We start from the raw sequence: 18,970 nt of genomic DNA on the forward strand, positions 1-18,970 counted from the left end.
AGATATTATTACTTCATTTTTCAAGGACTAGTAACTATTGTCCCACTGAAAAGTCACCCATTTAATGATAAGATAAGATAAGATAAGATATTCCTTTATTAGTCCCGCAGTGGGGAAATTTGTAGTGTACAGCAGCAAAGGGGATAGTGCAAAAAACAAGATGCATCAGCTAACACAGTAAAAAAAAAAAGGGCTAAATAAAGTGTAACAAAATATGAACCATTTAAATAGAAGGAAGTATAAAAATAGGAATAGTATATACAGTATTGACAATAAAACAGACTATTAACAAAATTGTACAAGTGGAAAATTATATTGCACAGTGCAACTGGTAAGTAAACAAAAATGGTTAGTAACTGGTAAGTAAACAAAAATGTACTGTTTGTTTTATATCAAAACAAGCAGATAACAATGTTCTGTTTTCTATCCCTTACAAAAAAATAAGTTTTATTCAAATAAGCTATTAGTATACTTTTATAAAACTTAAATTAAGAGAGTAGGCTTTCAGATTACTATTTATGGAGTTATCTGAGTTAAACTCAACAAAATGAAGTATACTTGGTTTATACCCACAAGTATACAGAAAAGTCTAAGTGTACTTGGCTTATACTAAAAAGTATACAGAAAAGTAAAAGCATTTTTGGATAAGTACTATAAGTTAACTTAAAGAAAACGTACAAGTATACTTACAGTAAAAACTATTAAACTAGTAGTTTACTAAGTGTATACTTTAAAGCGTACTTTTATAAACTAAAAAGTGGGCTACAAGTATATAACCATAGTAAAACAGTATACCTGTAAGTTCACTTGAAGTATAGTTCATATTATAGTTGCAGTACGAAATACAACTTGGATGTAAACTAGTTGTGTACTCAAAGTTTACTACTCTTACATTTAAAGTATACTTAAAAGTATACATTTATAAACTAGAAAGTGGGCCAATTTAGTCCCAAGAAGTATTGAAGTAGTACACTTACAAGTATACTACTAGTACATTGATATAAGTGTACTTATTGTATACTTGGGAATATACTTGAACTGTACTCAAGTTTACTTAAAACACCACACCACCGAGCTTTTGGGAGGAAGCTATTTTGATTTTTACTCATGATGAAGTGATCGACAAGGAAATCTATAGCATTCTTTTATGTAAAATACTACAGAATAATTTACACACTCTTATGAAAGTGGGAAATGAGCCCTTTGCACCACATGCATAAAAAACATCCTGACTGTAATACAAAATTGAATAACTTCCACCTTGCTCCCTGCATCTCTGGAGTAGTTCTGCATTTGAGCGTTTCGTTTTTAATGCTGTCTGCGCCACAAGCTTTCCTTGGCCGGAGAGATTTTGTCCTTGTGGTCAATTCTTCCCAAGTAATTGGAAAATCAAGGGGGTTTTGGTTGTCTTTCACAGTCTCTTCTAATGTTTGTAGTTTTTATTTTACAATACATTGATCTGAATTAATCACATTTATTGGTATGTCTTTTATACAGATTTTCAAAATGTGCTCTTCAGATGTCACCGTTGTGGATGGTGTTCTTCAAATGACCCCAGGTTGGCTTCATTCTCTTGGACCATGACCTTTCCTGCGGTGTAGTATGTGATGGTAAGCAGAGGGTCATCTTTGTCAAGTTCATCTTTACAGAGTTTTAATCTGCCTCCTGAGCTGATGCCCTCATTGGATACGTGGGCATAATTGCTGCACAGGGTATCTTTCCAGATGTAGATGGATTCAGTGAAGAATATGAGGTTGTTCTTCGTCCTTCCTTCTTTTTGTTGGGCATAGTCAGTGAAGAGGACCTCTGGGTTACCACTCAGTGTCTTCTCCTTGTGTTTCTCCCTAGCTGCTACATTTAGGAGGGTATTCAGTCTCCCTGCTCTCTGCTCTGAGAGCTGTGATGTTCTTTTCTGCTTGCTGGCCCGTTTCCATGTCGACCACTTGTTTGTTCCGAGGGAGGCTAGGCTAACTATTAGCTTTTCTAGCCTAGAGACACCTTTTCTTTTCCTTTCTTTTCTTTTCTTTTCGTTTGTCTTCATAAAATGTTCCGCTACCTTTCTCAGTGCAGCTCCTTCCCTGGGACGCCGGTAGCAGGCAACAGTAGCAGGTAGCAGCTAATTAGTAAGGAGTTCAAGGAGAGGTCAACATGCACATTCTCAAAATTATTGGGGTGCTGAGAGTAGATCCCCTCCAACGTGTAGTTTTATAAAATAACTTGCTGCCACACACCACCACAACAATGTGATTGGATGATTGGAAGTGTCTGCCATCCTCTATTGGTTGAGGAAGTGATATCATCACATATCCACTGCACCATGAAAAAAACTCAGGAGGAGGAGAAAAGAAAAGAAAAGTACATGTCAGACAAAGAACATCAAACATACATCACTATTGAAGGAAAACAATAATAGTCTTACCATAAATTATCACATGATCATAAGTATACAAAATGACACATTAACAACATTGCTTGGTCAATATATTAACAGCAACTTAAACAACAAAATCAAAATGCCAAGCCATCATCATTACAAATGAGTAAAAATGTTATATTTCACAGACATACACTTTCTGATAGAATGTTTTATTTCATTTGATCTATCAGTAAAGTTTAGACCACAGACAGCACTTGGTTTGTTTTTTGTCTTTCTATCCCTTTGTGGTTTTGTTGTCACCTGTTGTAAGGCTGCTTCTAGACATGTATCTTCATATCCTCTTTGTTTGTTCATTATGCTCACTTGGTAGCAAGTTAAGCAGCTAATTAGTAGCCAACAGCTAGTAGACAGTTGACATTCGGTAGTTGACAACTAGCAACTTGTTTTGACTCAAAAATATATACAAAACTAGCACTGAAGAATATTTGAAGATATTCCAAAATGTCCCACTTTTTTTAGGTCTAGCCTTGGTTTTATTCTCTGATGCAGCTTCTTCTCACAGAATGAAATTACATACAGAGACTTTTCTGTTGTCCTTTTTGTTCCCATTTCAACGTTGGCATTGAATTTGCTTCAAAACCATCCATGGCGTTGACTCGCATGTCAGGTAAGCTGAGAGTGGTAAAGAAAAGTTAGATATATTGAACTGTAAACTACTGAGAAACATAGAAAACTCTTCAATTATGTATGTTAATATATCTCAAATGGATATGGAGGATTTGGCCTTTCAGCAATTCATTGGAAAAGAGGAATTGTTGGGTAAACAGTTTAGTTTTTCACTGGTTGTGTATGTAATATCAGTATAAAACAAATATATAAAAGTTGGACATAATCCTTTTTTGAATCTTGGATGTTGTAATTGAGTCTAGAGATAAAATCTAAATTAATCTGCATGTATCGTTTTCTGAGAAAAATAAGGTTGGGATAATAATAACTTTTTATATGAATTGTCTATCCTGATATTTTGCTCTTTGTACAAGATTAGTACTTTATTTTGAAAAAAAAATTGTGCTGAAACATCTTTAGACATTTAGCTAATCCACTGTGCACTGAAAATCTGAAATGAAAAACTAAAATAATGTAATAAAAGTAATGTTTTTTTATTGTTGAATTCTTGAGTTTGGCTTATTTGTTTCTCTCCAGTACAGAAAGAATGTAATGTTTCTCCAAAAGCATGACCATTTTGAATGGTTTGATGTAAATTATGCTCAGATGGCGTTTCTCAAATACTTTTATATGTGCAGGGATGCATTCAGGCACAACAGCAGAAAACAAATGGAAAATGTTATCTTGCATTAGAAATCAGTGGCAGCCTGAAAACCCTGTGTGTCTTGGTCATATACAGATGTGCTGTTAGGTGTTCTGTTGACTGTGTCATGATGTTTATGTGGCAAAATGTAACTTCTTGTTTTGTCTATCTCCCCTTCTCTGCTCTGCTCGTCCTCCACAGACTGCTTCCCGATATACGAGGGAACCCTGCTGGCCTCCTGCTACGAGGTGCAAGCCTTTCTGGGGGAGGGTTGCTTTGGAAAGGTGGCCAAGTGTGTGGACATTGCAACTGACGCAAAGGTGGCCATCAAAATAACCAAAGACAAGCCCTTTTTGGCTGAGCGAGCACTGGAAGAGGTAGAGCACAAACTTTATTTATCAAAACTAGAGCTGGAATATGCATGTTTAAATTTATTTTTGAAAATCCGTCTATCACATACTGTACCTACAACCTTTCTAAATCATTACAATGTAGTGTGTCTTTAAGGTGACAGCAAACAGTAAAAATTTAACTTTTCCTTTCTCCCACAGATTAAAATTCTCCAACAGCTGCAGACTCTGGATCCGGACAGATGTAATCTGGTGAGATGGAACGGCTCATTCTTCCATGAAAGGTTCATTTGTTTGGAGTTCGAGCTCCTGGACCAGAGTCTGCGTGAATACACACAACAGAGAGGTCATGCTCTGTCTATAGGTGAGATCCGCCCAGTTATTCACCAGGTATGTGGAAGCTTTACTTTTCTCAGAAGTATCATTTTTATACTTACAATTTAGTGGAAAATCAATACTTAATAATGTACACAATGATAAGGCAGTCAAAGTTAACGCAAATTTCTTTTAACACCACTAATTTCTTTAATGCATTAACGCAACTTGCGGTTTTTAGGTTGTAATGGGCTCAGTTTTAAAGCTAAAGTATATATGAAACTAGTAAACCTAAGGAGTCCATTGGTACCAACCATGTCATACTAACTTGTCCCGAAATAGGCTAAATAACGCTCCATAATGCTACATTTTGGCGAGGAAAAACTGCCACTCTCTTGACCTCTGACCTCAAGATATGTGAATGAAAATGGGTTCTATGGGTACCCACGAGTCTCCCCTTTACAAACATGCCCACTTTATGATAATCACATGCAATTTTGGGGCAAGTCATAGTCAAGTCAGCACACTGACACACTGACAGCTGTTGTTGCCTGTTGGGCTGCAGTTTGCCATGTTATGATTTGAGCTTATTCTTTTATGCTAAATGCAGTACCTGTGAGGGTTTCTGGACAATATTTGTCATTGTTTTGTGTTGCTAATTGATTTCCAATAATAAATATACATTAATTTGCATAAAGCAAGCATATTTGCCCACTCCCATGTTGATGAGAGTATTAAATACTTGACAAATCTGCCTTTAAGGTACATTTTGAACAGATAAAAAAGTCGATGAATTTGCGATTAATTACGATTAGCTATGAACAATGGTGTGATTAATTGCGATTAAATATTTGAATCAACAAACCCTAATTGACAGCCTTAATAATAATCTAAACTTTGTGATTCTTCAGCTGACCACAGCACTGCTCCACCTCGAGGCCCTGAAAATCATACACGCTGATTTAAAGCCTGACAATATAATGGTCGTGGACCGCAGGCAGCAGCCGCTGCATGTCAAGCTCATTGACTTTGGCCTGGCTCGCTACGTGTCCGATGTTGTTCCAGGCTCACGTGTGCAGAGTCTGTGCTACAGGTAAGTACAGAAAATGTGTGGCACAGATGCCGTGGCTTTGTGCCTCCAGTCCAGTGGCCAAGAGGAGAAGTCTGTGGTTTAATATATTTTTCTTTTCCTCTTTGCTCAGGGCACCGGAGGTCATACTGGGTCAGGCCTTCATGGAGCCGATAGACATGTGGTCTCTCGGTCTGGTGGCTGCAGAACTTGCTCTGGGCTACCTGCTTTTTCCTGGCTACCACGAATATGATCAGATGAAATTCATCGTGGACACGTTGGGTCAGCCACCAGATTATCTGATGATCTGTGGACAAAAAACCACCTGCTTCTTTTACAGTCAGAGCAGATATAACCAGAGGACCTGGAGACTTAAGGTATCTGTCTGTCTGTCTGTCTGTCTGTCTGTCTGTCTGTCTGTCTGTCTGTCTGTCTGTCTGTCTGTCAGTGTGTCTATCAGGATCAATAATGTAACATAAACACTGTCTATGTAGTCTCCTGAGGAGTTTGCCAGACAGACTGGGCATCGTTTCAGAGACACAAGACATTTTCGCCTCAGCTCTCTGAATGCCTTGAGGGAGGTAGGTGGTCTCTTTCGATGTAATTATGAATTACTATAACTGATGTAAGATGTCATTACATGTTCTTTATCGACTGCATTTGCCGTGATCCAATAAGATTATTAGACCTGTTCTAACTTAGATTTCTTGTTGTTCCAGATGATGCCTTTTAGAAACGAGGCCGAGAAGAAGAAGCTGCGAAACTTTGTGAACCTCTTAAAAAAGATGCTGCTGGTGGACAAACACGGGCGAATAATTCCCCTCAGAGTGCTGGAGCATCCGTTCTTCTCTGTCGAGCAGCACACTGACAGCAGCCAAAACATGAACATTAAAAAACAGTTGGCATGAAGGAAGCTGAGCCAAGCGTCACTCAGCAGCCTTCCTCACAGAAGAAGAGCGTCCACGGTTTTGAACTTTGCAATGTTGTATTCAAGCCGCGACTCCTCAATAAAACAATTGAATGACTTCAAAAATATGTTCATGATGTGTGGAGATAACACAAAGTATAATAGAAATATAATAGAAATATAATAGAACAACAAAACATGATGTATATGTGAAGTTAAAGTTGTCAAATGGTACATATGTGTTTAGATTACAGTGAATATTTTCTGTTAATGTTAAAAAAGTACAATATTTCCCTCTGAAATGTTGTGGAGTATGAAGTAGAATAACAATTCAAGTAAAGTACGTGTTCAATGTCCAAAGTGTTGTGTTTGACATAAATTTATATATACATATTAAATTTTTACGCATTTACAGTTTCTCTCAATCACATTGGCTCATTTTTTTAAACAGTCTTAACATTCCCAAGTCAAGTCAATTTTATTTGTATCGCCCAAAATCACAAATCACAAATTTGCCTCAGGGGGCTTTACAATCTGTACAGGATACAACACCCTCTGTCCTTTACAGTGCGACCCTCTCATCGGATAAGGAGAAACTCCTCTCTAAACTTTTCTAAACTGTAAGTGCAATCGTCACAACTGTTTCATTGGACATCATAACTCTTTTGCATGTTTGCAAAAGGTAGTAACTCACCTAGAACACTTCATTCATGCTTCAAAACCAGTTATTGTGTCAGTAAGTTGGCCAACACCACCAAAATGAAAAGTTGTTTTATCGTTGTGTGAGCTGTAAATGTTTAGATGTTTTCTCCCCGTGGCACTCAACCCATGAAATGTTTCTTATATACAAATCTCTGTGTTGTTTTACTTTTTGTTGACACTGACTGCTTACTGTACTATACCACAATGTCAGCTCTGTCCAGCTGAATGCTGTTCTGTATCGCACTGAGCTGTTTAGATTCCCATTTCAATAGCAGGTAAAAGTTTACTGGACTGCTTGAATTTACTGCCCACAGTAAGTGCACAAAGTGACACAAATACACACTCTAACCCCAAATGCACACAGTGCACTTTCATAGACTAAGCTACTGGAGTTACCCTGCACTATACTCATTTTTAACAGTCTCTTCTGCACTATGTTCACTTTTTTAGTAGTCGTGTATCACAGCTGTTACCCTGCACTATATTCAGTTTTAACAGTTTTCTTCATCTCCTTGTATTTTTATATCTGGTATATTTTTTTTTACTTTGTACTACTAACTTTTTTACTGCCTTTTTACTAACATGTTTTGCACTATGGAACTGTGATGCTGGAAACTTGAATTTCCCTCGGGATCAATAAAGTTACTATCTATCTATCTATCTATCTCTCTATCTGAATGAATGAGGAATTCAAATCTGTTGTGAACAACAAACTAACTGCTCAGAGATTTGAACTTATTATTTTGAAAAAATAAATATTGTCATTCAAGAATTGAGCCAAAGCGAATTAGAAAAACAGTACTGTCTGTCTAATACAATTAATGTGGTTCACCTTCCCACAAAGTGACACAAATACACACTCTAACCCCGACTTTTACTTTGAAAGAAGTTATTTTCACTTCCGGAGGCCACCGCTGGCCCCGCCCACTTCTTGCCGTCCAGCCGTCCCTCCTCTGAGTGTCTCCCCTCTCCTCTCCTCTCCTCTCCTCCTGCCAGCAGCAGACACTTCTCCTCGGCTTTACGTAAAGACAGGTGAGTCTTTAGAAATGGTGCGTTTGTCTGACTCTTAACTGTCACACGTTCACATTGTTATGTGTGCACGGCTCGAGCAGCAGCAGTTTGTGCTGGAGCAAAGAGACGACAAAGAAACCGGGTTAGTGCAGTGAGCTAACGCTGAGCTAGCTCCGGCGGTGCGGCTCAGCAGCTCTCCTCCTCCTCCTCAAGTATCTGGGCCTGTTTCTGCCACTTTCTTTGTCTCTGTGCTGCAGCTGCAGCTGGCAGCAGAGAGACTGGTCAATGCCCTGCTTCGCTTTCTTCAACAGTAGTCGCTGCTGCCAGCTCATTATGACAAACCACATAGAATAGTACAACTTTGACCTACAGAGCTGAACTTTGACCATCAATGTCTGCTACTCACCTATCAGCATATAAATCAATAAAACGATGTGGTTGCTTTGATCTGTTGTTTTATTATGACATGGCAGTCAAACAAGGATTTTTCTTTATATGCATGCAGACCTTGTTCATTGTAACACCAGACTGTAGCTATTTAAAGGAATAAACACCTCATGGCTGCTGTGGAGGCCTGGTTGGATCAATACAGGGTGTAAATGTATTATATCCTGCCTTTCTATAGAATTGCAAAGGTTAAAACTTGATTTATAAATAATAAGTACTTGTAAAACATGTATATATGCAATAAGTATCCTCTTATTGGTTTGTGCATATCATGGTTACATAAGCCTCCTAATAGGCTATTGTGCCCTGCAGGCTGAACATGACTTGCATGTGACTTTACATGGTTTTAACTGGACCTGTTATTAGCTGCCTATGCACCAATCATCAAAGAGCTGCAATAGCTGGCTGTCTGGTGAATCATCATGCACTTGGTGTTTTTAAGTTTCAAGTTTCAGGCTAACCTTAGCTGTTTTACGATGATAAGAAATTGCTTGACATTTGACTGTGACTTGCTGTTTCTAAACTCAATGATTTTCTCACATCTGTGCTATGGTTTTGGTTTGGCTGCCTGGTCCCAGCCACCAACCAGTCTGTAGTCAAATCCATAGAGTGTCTTTACAATAGGGCCCTGGAAATCTTGGACAAAAAGCAAATAAGGTGCCATCATTGCCGCATTTTGAGTAAATACAAGATGTTAAGTTTTGCAAACTTTATTGATTTTCATTATGTAAAGCTTGTGTTTAAATGTTTGAACGGACTTGCTCCTCTGCCTTTCTGCAAATACATCATGAGACTGCAGAGCTGTAGCAGATCCACCAGAGCAGCTTCAAGTGGCAATTGTAAAGTTCAATTCTGCAGAACATCTTTTGCTCAGACAGCTTTTTCTGTGAAAGGAGCGAAGTCTTGGAACTCGCTACCTGATCACTTGAAATCTGCTGCAAACTTTACCACCTTTTAACAGAGCAACCAGATCCTGTTTAATTCAGCGACAAACCTTTACTCATGTCTAGTTATTACACAAAATCCCTTCTAGGGACAGGTGTTGCAAATTAGCATTTGCTATAAGCACTATGATACTGGCATCATATAGCTGTTTTTAAGTTGTCTATGTACATTGTATTGGTTCCTATTAAATAAATCATGAATGAACAAAATGTTTGTTCTATTGCTTTTTATATGTGGAGGGTTTCATGTTAGAGCTCCACCCAGCTGAGCTTATCTACAACGGTTTATGAGCTTCAGGAATTTTCTGCTAACTACATATTATATGCTATCTCCCTCTCTCTCTCAGTCATTTGCCACCACCACCATGTCTGCTGGAAACGCTAAGATTGGCCAGCCTGCCCCAGACTTTAAAGCCACAGCTGTAGTGGACGGACAGTTCAAGGACATCAAGCTGTCAGACTACAAAGGTAACTTAGTGTTATTTCACATAGACTAGTAGTAGAGGCATTTGCATATTTGTTACTATCTCTGATAGGGATGCACTGATGCCGATACTGGATTTACTTTATTTTTTTTACCAAGTTGCTGGTGTCTGATTTATTATTTTAATAATAACAATTCAATAAATGTATATTTATGTATTTATTTGTTACATTTTGTTTTACAAAGTTAGGGAAGCAATGTTTAAGTCGAGACGGATGTTGCCGTACACGTGAAAGAATGATCCCAGTCACTTCCACACAGTGAGGCAGACAGCTTTCTAATAAAACAATGGGATCGGTATCGCCCGATACCCAAAGCCCAGGTATCGGTATCGGGACTGAAAAAGTCGGTGCGTCCCTAATCTCTGAGGTGTTTGCTCTCCTCTCCTCAATCTAGCTTTTGTATTAGCAGTATATGTAAGCCCGATCTTCTTGACTGTGTGTTGTCAGTATCAATTACTTTTATTTTTTAATTTTATGTCATCAAATATGAGTTGATCAGAATTAATTTTTGTTTCATCTTTTCCTTCTGTGCTCTTCAGGGAAGTATCTGATCTTCTTCTTCTACCCTCTGGACTTCACATTCGTGTGTCCCACTGAGATCATAGCTTTCAGCGACAGGGCCCAGGAGTTCCGCAGTATCGGCTGCGAGGTCATCGGCTGCTCCGTAGACTCTCACTTCAGTCACTTGGCATGGTGAGGATTCCTGCTAACCGAGAGGAAATCGTGGCTTTAGTTTGAATGTAATCTGTGTGATTGTATGCATTCAATGCAGCCAACATGTGTAAATAGAGTTAGCAGAGCTGCTTTAACAAAAGTTTTGTTTGCAGGTGATCTCTTCCTGCTAAGTTTTACTGTTTTTTGAAAAAGAAAATGTTTTCAACTTGGGCATTTTATTCTTGTCAAAAAAGCTCAACAACTCGGTTTATCCACAAATATCATACTAAACACTATGAAAAAGCTATTGAACACTAAGAAAACCACGAGTACTCCATTAAATGAAAGCTGTGGTTGGTGTTAATATCTGACCAAGGCCTATTTTAAAGGTAGTGTGCACTGAGGGCTGTGTAGTAAATGTAAATGTCAGATCAGGACTCTGAAGAGATTGTCAGATTATTAAATGACTGAGATGAGGACGTTCCTAGTTGGCAATTTCTTATTACGCGGTTAATAGTAACTGTTTTTGGCAGATCTAAAGCAACACCCCAGTTTATCTCCTGTCTCTGTGCTTCTCTGCACAGTCTTGATAAGTTCTGAGGTAACAGTCTCGGCACTGGGTCTTGATGGGGAGTTTTTTTACATGCTTGAAGTACAGTACATCAGAAGTTAGAGTAACACTGTCTTGTCAGCTTATTGGCCTATAAGTGGGTTTTTGATTTGCCGTTTATATTTTATTTTCCCCAATAGGACCAACACACCGAGGAAGCAGGGAGGTCTGGGTACCATGAAGATCCCCCTTGTGGCAGACCTCACCAAGACTATCTCCAGAGACTACGGTGTGCTGAAGGAGGACGACGGCATCGCATACAGGTCAGGAAAACTGCTTGTGTCGTTGGAATACGTTTTTTAATTAAAAGCCTGTAGCCACGGTGCAGTGGGAGCTTGATAGAATGTAATACTAACTCTGCTGTATCATTACTACTGTTGTGCAATACTTAAACCTCAATCTGTGCCCGTCAGGGGTCTGTTTGTGATTGACGACAAGGGCATCTTGAGGCAGATCACCATCAATGACCTGCCTGTGGGTCGCTCTGTGGACGAGACTCTGCGCCTGGTCCAGGCCTTCCAGCACACTGACAAACACGGAGAAGGTGAGTACGACGGTTTATTGTTCCCTTTTTGATGTGTGTTTGACAGGCCATGAAGTTAGGGCTGAGAAAAGGGCATCTGCATTATTTTCTGTTGGTTGGTTGGAAGCTCATCAGCCTCACACATTTGGTTTATGACTATGGGATTCCTCTTTCACCTTCACTGTTACACAACATTGTTCATCAGCCACATAGATTTGTTGTTGTTTCGTGGTGCTTTAGTTTTCATTATTATCTGTGCTTTTTCTTGATCTCATTCACATCTAATAGAAACGCTTGACGGTATGTGTTACTTTAGATCCTTTGTACGCCACATCTCACAGCTAGCATGTAAATAGTTAGTTAAATGATGTTGCCTGTAGCTGAAAACTGACTTGGGAAAGTTTAGTTTGTGGACATAGCCTTGTATTATCAGTTTACCCTCTGTGATTTCCACTCATGTGCTTCGTCCTCAGGGTATGCAAAGTTCAACGTCCCTCACTAAACCTTGTGGTAAACTTTGTCCCTTCTCCCTCCCCACACAGTGTGCCCCGCTGGCTGGAAACCTGGCAGCGACACCATCATCCCCGACGTGGAGAAGAGCAAAGACTTCTTCTCCAAGCAGTAAATGTGAAGGTCTTCTAGCTGGCTTCCTCGCCGTAGCACTTGCCTTCAGATGAGAGGTGTCCTTGTGAAGCAGCATCTCATGGCGTCCAATCTAATGTATTAAACCCAACAAAATTGTTAGATAAATCTTTTGTTGCGAGTCTTTATCTTTGTACGGCCAGTGTACAATTGGTGGAGCGACCTCATAGTCTCGAGCACTGAAACTATAGTTGTTTTGTTCCTTTTTTCAGAAAAAAGTATTGCTATTTTTCCTTGCTGTAATTTAATAATTTGCTACCATCTTTATTAAAACAGTGAGAGAATTGTGACTAAGTGTGTTTTGTCTGACAAATGTAGCAGTACTGCTGTACATTATATTGTGAAAGTCATTCCACTTGTGCCCTCTAGGTGGTGGCAGACTACTTCCTGAATCTGTTCTCGGTGACTTTACAATTTGGAAGTATTACGCAAACAGACATTGTTGGGATTAAGTTGGTGTATCAGTGCTGGGCCCTGTGCCTGGCTGAGGATCTGAGTACGTCACAAGGCTGTGAAGTCTTGGTTAATGTTGGAGTTATTGTGGTGTGTGACTCAGCACAACAACCTGGCGTTGTAGCTCATTGGGAAAGATTGGTTTGTTGAATATGAGTTAACACTGACCTGCATGACTGTCCCAACTCCAGCTACTTCTCACTGTTTGAGGAGAATAGTCATCCATAGGTATCCTACTGTTTTAAAGTGGACCTATTATGCTTATTTTCAGGTACCATCTCGTACTTTGTGGTTTCTACTAGAAAGCAGTGGGTAGAATTGGAGCAAATGTGATTTTTAAAAAAAAGTTATTTTAATATAATGCTCACTGTATCCTGACAGTAGTGCAAGAGACAGGTAATCTGAAAAAAATCATGTGCCTCTATGTCCTCCGGTGTCCACCGGTGCTCCTAATGGCATCTGTAAGATTTCACAGACCGGAGGAAATCAACCAATCACAGCCGAGCTGGAGCTTGCCGTCTCTGAGCAGCTATCAAATCACTCGCGATCTCCAATCAAACGTTCAAACTAGGCAGCGCTGATCAAATATGAATCAATTCTGTTACTGTAATGCCTATTTCTCACCTCAAATGTTTTCAGAAATATTTTGTAGTGAAATGTTAAGCCGTAAAATTAGAAAATGTTTGATCGGAGTTTGCGAGTGATTGACAGCTGCCTCTGTTGAATGAACAGCCAATTGGAACGCTCTCTCTGAAATGACCTGTGATTGGCCAAAGTCTCCCGTCACGGGCTAGATTTTTTTAAAGCCTGAAAACAGCCATGAGGAGGTGCAGAAATGTATTTATCTCTCAGAATACTTGAACTACAATATACTGAAAGGTTATGGAATTTTTGCCCAATGATGCCAAAAACATTCTGCCTACTGTTAATGTTCAAAAAACGCTTTATTTTTCTAATACTGGCTGTGCTGCAGTGCCTTTTTTCACCCTCTGTCTGTAATGCTCTGTTTGGAATCTGCTCTAACTAGCTTTGTTTGAGGGCGTGCCAAACTAGCCTCTTGCGAAATGTGTTATTTGGTGACATCACCACTTTACGGAAGAAAAGGTGGGACTTCAAGCGAGGCCTTTCAGTCAGTTCAGGAGCAGTATTTCTGTGTGAGAGAGTAACTCCCTTCGGCATGAACTTTGGAATTGGTAACTTTGCAGACCTTTTACATGGACAAAAAACTACACAACACACTAAAGGGAAGGGGGAAAAGCATAATAGGTCCCCTTTAAAAAAATAAAAAAATAAAATCCTTTCAAGTAATGACGATGCATTTTTATATTTTCTCTCTCTCGCTCTCTCACTGAGGAAGTAACATTGGATGACACCGCAGTAACCACAGTACAATTCTTATTAACATAGTAGGATGTATAATCACTCTAAAGACAAAATAATCCTAATTTTGTGTTTTTTATATTTGGTCATTTCTGTGTTATGTGTGGATCCTACATACAATGTGTCACCTCTCTTCTCCCCAACATGTATTTGTGCCAGCTTTTGCTGACACTCAAGCTTGTAATTGTAAACCTGCTCTCACCCATCAGACAGTCTTGTCAGCTTGTTTGTGTGGAACTTTATGTTTCAACCATTTTTTCCTGAGCTAATGTTCTCACAACTTGTTTTGGGAAATTGAAAGCAGAATGGGGAAACTCCCTCAACTCGAATAAACCACTCATTGACAAACATCTCCATTTACACGCACATACACACACAGTGTGGTGTGAAGGGGAGACTCAGCCTGTCTGACGGGCAGTGTAGGAGGGAGTTCCCGGAAACCTTCTCGTTGCGTGACGTTTGCATGCAAAATTGCCCATATATGGACTGACGTATGTACGTCAATGGGGAAACAATCCCACGCTGGGACGTCTCCAACGTCAAGCCGCTGCTGTGACTGCTGACCAGAACAGATCACTAACAACACTGTGGTTATGTTAACGAGAAATACCGTAATAACCCTAAAGAGGTGACAGTGCGTATAATAAACCTTCATAAGAAACAACACACATTTTCTTAGTTTCATAGTTTCATTTACTTAAATATATATACTGTACAAGTAAAAAACAAAAGAACAGGCTCATCAGGCTCAACCTGACTAGAACAAATAACTTACATAGGAATGTATCACAATTAAAGTAAAATGTAAACAGGCAAAGCCAAGACGACACTTTTAAAAACGTATTCAAAAAAATGCCCCTAAGTGTTTTAGTCTCGCATGATTTCTGCTGCTTCTCTTTCAGAAACCATAATGGTCCAGTTCTCTCTCCTACATAGACAATGTATAAAGAAAAGACATTGTTCATTGTCAGTGCAGTTCTTTGTCCAGTGTTTTTCTCATTTAAAAAGTGCATTGTTTCTTCAATATGACTTCACTTTGGGCGCTAACATGAGCTGGCAACCACTGCTCACATGTGTCATGACTTTCTGTTTGAGTTGCGCCACCTGATCCCGCAGCACTGACGCCGTGTTGGACAGTCCCGCGTTGTCTGTCTTCAGCACTTTCACCTTGTCCTCCAGGCGAGAAATGCGCTCCAGCTTGCGCCTCCGACACTTGGACGCCGCGAGCCGGTTCCTCAGCCGCTTGCGCTCCGTTTTCATGCGGTCCTGGTTCTCCAGATCGATGGGGGACATCGGTGGAGACCCGTCGCTGCTCAGCATGTCCGGCACCGTCTGCGGCTCTTCTTTCAAGCCGCCGGCGAAACGCTGCGAGTGGATGCCCACACCGGCCAGAGAGGAGTGCTGGAAGTGGTGCGACCCGTGCGCTGCGAGGGCCTGCGGATGCTGGTGGTGGTGGTACTGGTGGTGGTGCGGCAGGTAGCTGATAGTAGTGGACGGGTAGCTGGCTCCAGAGGACAGACTCGGGTTGGTGGTGGTGCAGCTGCTCAGGGTGGTGTACTCTAAACCTTCCGGCTGCATGGAGGAGCCGAACACGGAGGCTCCTGGAGCCGAGCACACCACTCCGCCGCCCGGCAAACCGCAGCCGCCACCGAGAGACACGTTTGGTGGAGGCGCCATCTGGTTCATCTTGTGCAGGTCGTCCAGAGCTTTAACAAAACCGTCCGCGAAGCCCTCCTGCTCCTCCGTGATCCCGCGGTTGTAGAGGAACTGGGCGGCAGGTGTCGGCGTCGTAGTGATGACCCCGTTGCTGTTCTGGATGATCAGACGCTCCAGCTCCGGAGAGGCGAGCTTCAGAGAGCCCGAGACGTCCGCGGTGGTCGAGCCGGCTGAGTAGAAGTCACTGTCGGCCGCGCGGTGGTGGTGGTGCAGGTGGTGCAGGTTCAGGTTCAGGTGTTGTGACTTGAAGTTTGAGTTCCGATATGAGTCGGAGAAGTTCAAGTTCATGTTCTGCTTTAGCAGCTTGTAGTCTGGCAGGGCTGCGCCTGGATGGCCATAAGCAGAGAGAAACGAGTCGTCATAAAAAGGCTGTTCCATTATTGTGGACATTATTTTCAAATCAGACAGTCAAATAACAAGAAGTGTGCGCTGCAAAAGCTGCTTTGGACACTTTGGAGAGGCTTTTTAGTGTCCCAATTTGTTTCAATCTCCAGCACAAAAGTCCCGCTGTACTATTAGACTGACAGCTATCAAAAAACAGAGCAAAACTTCCCAAAATAGTGGAACTGTACTGTACCAAGTCGTCGATTTGTACCTTTTAGTTGAATTTCAAAGCGGAGTCCAGTGACTAATTCAGATGTTTTGATTCCACTCGTGTGTAGGAGTCTTTTTTCCTGCTCTGAGAGTGAGCTCCTCATGTGTTTCCTCTGTAATGACAGGCGGCCCGAGCGCTCCTTTCTTATATCATGAGGCTCTACGTGCGCTCCTAGCAGCCCGCTGATTGGCTGTTTCCTCTTCCAAGCAGCCCGCTGATTGGCTGGTTTCTCTCCGTGCGCTCCTAGCAGCCTCCTGATTGGCTGTTCGCTCTGCGCTCCACGCCTCCTCGATGTCACACACAGTTGATGACGTTGTTGCCAGGAACAAGGACTGTAAACAAGACGAGGCCTATTCGGCGTGGGGGAAACTCAGCCCAGGTATAAACACTCAAAGTAGATATAAAGTGCACTTCCACACTCCTTATACCATGTATTAACAAGTTAGTTTCACTGTGTCTCAAAAAGCATCCAGAACACAATGAGCCTATGTATTGGGACAACCTGGACCACTCCAACATTCACTTTGCCTTTCAGTCTCAACAACAAATCCCATCGGTAAGGATAGGCCTATATAGTCTGGCGCTGAGTCATGCGAGCCGAACTGATATCGGACGGTCCATATTTGGGTATCACCAGTTCCTCCCTGACAGGAGCGGGAAGCCAATCCCCATCCTGGCGCGCTTCCAGGTCTCCGGGATGTGGGAGGAGGAGGAGGAGGAGGAGGAGGCGAACTGCTGCCTGCCTTCAGCCTGCAGGCAGGGAGAGGATGGGGAGGTGGCGTAAACTCTTGGGCGTGATGTCTTCAAAAATGCATGAAGCATAATGGGTGTCTGGCAAAGGAAGACATATGCTCAGGGTATCAGACTGAACTGTATGTGATTAAAAAATAATTATGATAATATATATATATATATATATCACTCACACTTTTTCCAGTATACATTAGATATTGACTGACAAGCACCACGAAAAAGTGGAAGGACAATAAAAAAACAGACTGTCAGGGACCAAATGGTGACAGTAAGAACATCCTATGGGTTAGCTTTCATTTCAAATTTTTCGATTTTCTTAAGGGCATAACTGATTTCCTCCCTGTATATATATATATTTATATATATATATACATCTATACTTCTAACGAGTTCAGTTTTGCTCACCAAACACTGTACCTTTAATTAATGTAGCAATGAGGTAATTGTATCATTAAAGGTCTTATTGATAAAAAAAAATGTATGTAGACAAAAAAAAAATACAGAAAGGTGCATATTAAAGGTCCCATATTGGAAAAAGTGAGATTTTCATGTATTTTATATTATGAAGCAGGTTTAAGTGCTATTTAAATACTGTGAAAGCGTCGAAATGCTCAATATACGGAGAAATACGCACAGCCCGTATTCAGAAATTGTGCATTTGAAAAAAAGCCGTTAGGATTTCTGTCCATTTGTGATGTCACAAATATACAATATTTATACCATTACTCAGTTTTAATGGTTAACATTCTAAATGTGTCCCAGTTTATTTCCTGTTGCAGTGGATGTGAATGTCATCGGCTGACAGGATGTAAACATGGACCCAAACTGTTGCCTAGCAATGCAATTCCGTTGCAGTTCCGTTGAAATGCACTAAAACGGAGCGTTTCAGACAGAGGGTAAATACAGGCATATTCAGGCAGACAGTATGAGGAAAATAAAGTTTTTTTTTAACATGATAGCATGTAAACATGTTCTTATAGAAACACAAAATACAAGTATGAACCTGAAACTGAGCACGATATGGGACCTTTAAAAGTATGGTTTGCATGCAAAATTCCATACTAACATGCTATTTAGTACGCTAAAACAGTATGTGAGATATGTCCAAAACCTTAGTATGAAACCAAATGTATGCAAATTTCAATACTATTTACGGTGAAATATTACAGTATGCAACACTGGACACTACGGCAGCATAAATATCCCACAATACAATGTGGTAGTGACAACAATGTTCATAACGGACGTTGACGTACAGCTCTTTAACAGCAGCAAATGAACAGCTCATTTTAAGTCTAAGTACAGTTTAAGATTTCACTTTGCTAGGTGTAATTTATATTAAAATTAATTCAGACTTTGATTCTCACAAACCGTTGGTACATACATGAGGTTAGCACGAAGTGACAACGTATTCAGTGCATCCAAAAATATATACTATTGTTTATTCACACAAAAGTATGTTCAACGATAGTACACATATGTGATTTCGTGGTACCTTTGGATCGTCAGTTAGTGTGGAAAAAATGGATTAAAATGGCTGAGATTGACGCTAAGTGCCTGGCAATGACTTGTTGTGAAGTAAATGCAATGGAAAGAGAGAGGGAGAATGCGATTATCAGTGTTATCAATAGCACCTTTAAATATGAAAAAGTAGTAGTAATTGGAGCTGACTTCAGCCATTTGGTATTCTTCTTTTCTCCTCCTCTACTTCACTGTTTTGATTGTTT

General features: G+C 40.5%; 3 protein-coding genes across 4 annotated transcripts; 2 read left to right on the top strand and 1 right to left on the bottom strand.

The window, feature by feature from the left end:
- The first annotated feature begins 2,859 nt into the window (after positions 1–2,859).
- On the top strand, positions 2,860–6,453 carry LOC119485839 (homeodomain-interacting protein kinase 1-like). Its single transcript, XM_037765656.1, has 7 exons — positions 2,860–3,044; positions 3,888–4,063; positions 4,238–4,426; positions 5,263–5,444; positions 5,554–5,797; positions 5,915–6,001; positions 6,140–6,453. The coding sequence occupies exons 1-7, from the start codon at positions 3,023–3,025 to the stop codon at positions 6,326–6,328; spliced, it is 1,089 nt and encodes a 362-aa protein (XP_037621584.1). The 5' UTR covers positions 2,860–3,022; the 3' UTR covers positions 6,329–6,453.
- Positions 6,454–7,905: 1,452 nt separating this feature from the next.
- prdx2 (peroxiredoxin 2) lies at positions 7,906–12,636 on the top strand. 2 transcript variants are annotated; one of them, XM_037765671.1, is made up of 6 exons: positions 7,906–8,061; positions 9,779–9,899; positions 10,457–10,610; positions 11,322–11,444; positions 11,595–11,725; positions 12,247–12,636. In XM_037765671.1, exons 2-6 carry the CDS (start codon positions 9,797–9,799, stop codon positions 12,327–12,329), a joined length of 594 nt encoding a protein of 197 aa, XP_037621599.1. In that variant the 5' UTR covers positions 7,906–8,061; positions 9,779–9,796; the 3' UTR covers positions 12,330–12,636. The 2 variants fall into 2 exon arrangements, with proteins under 2 accessions (XP_037621599.1, XP_037621600.1); XM_037765672.1 differs by lacking the exon at positions 7,906–8,061 and adding an exon at positions 8,162–8,182.
- A 2,213-nt stretch (positions 12,637–14,849) lies between these two features.
- Positions 14,850–17,017, bottom strand: LOC119485837 (transcription factor jun-B-like). Its single transcript, XM_037765654.1, has 2 exons — positions 16,491–17,017; positions 14,850–16,221 (listed from the first exon to the last, which is right to left on the bottom strand). Exons 1-2 carry the CDS (start codon positions 16,591–16,593, stop codon positions 15,200–15,202), a joined length of 1,125 nt encoding a protein of 374 aa, XP_037621582.1. The 5' UTR covers positions 16,594–17,017; the 3' UTR covers positions 14,850–15,199.
- Positions 17,018–18,970: the final 1,953 nt, after the last annotated feature.

This window comes from Sebastes umbrosus, chromosome 3 (assembly GCF_015220745.1).
Source record: "Sebastes umbrosus isolate fSebUmb1 chromosome 3, fSebUmb1.pri, whole genome shotgun sequence".
Classification (NCBI taxonomy): domain Eukaryota; kingdom Metazoa; phylum Chordata; class Actinopteri; order Perciformes; family Sebastidae; genus Sebastes; species Sebastes umbrosus.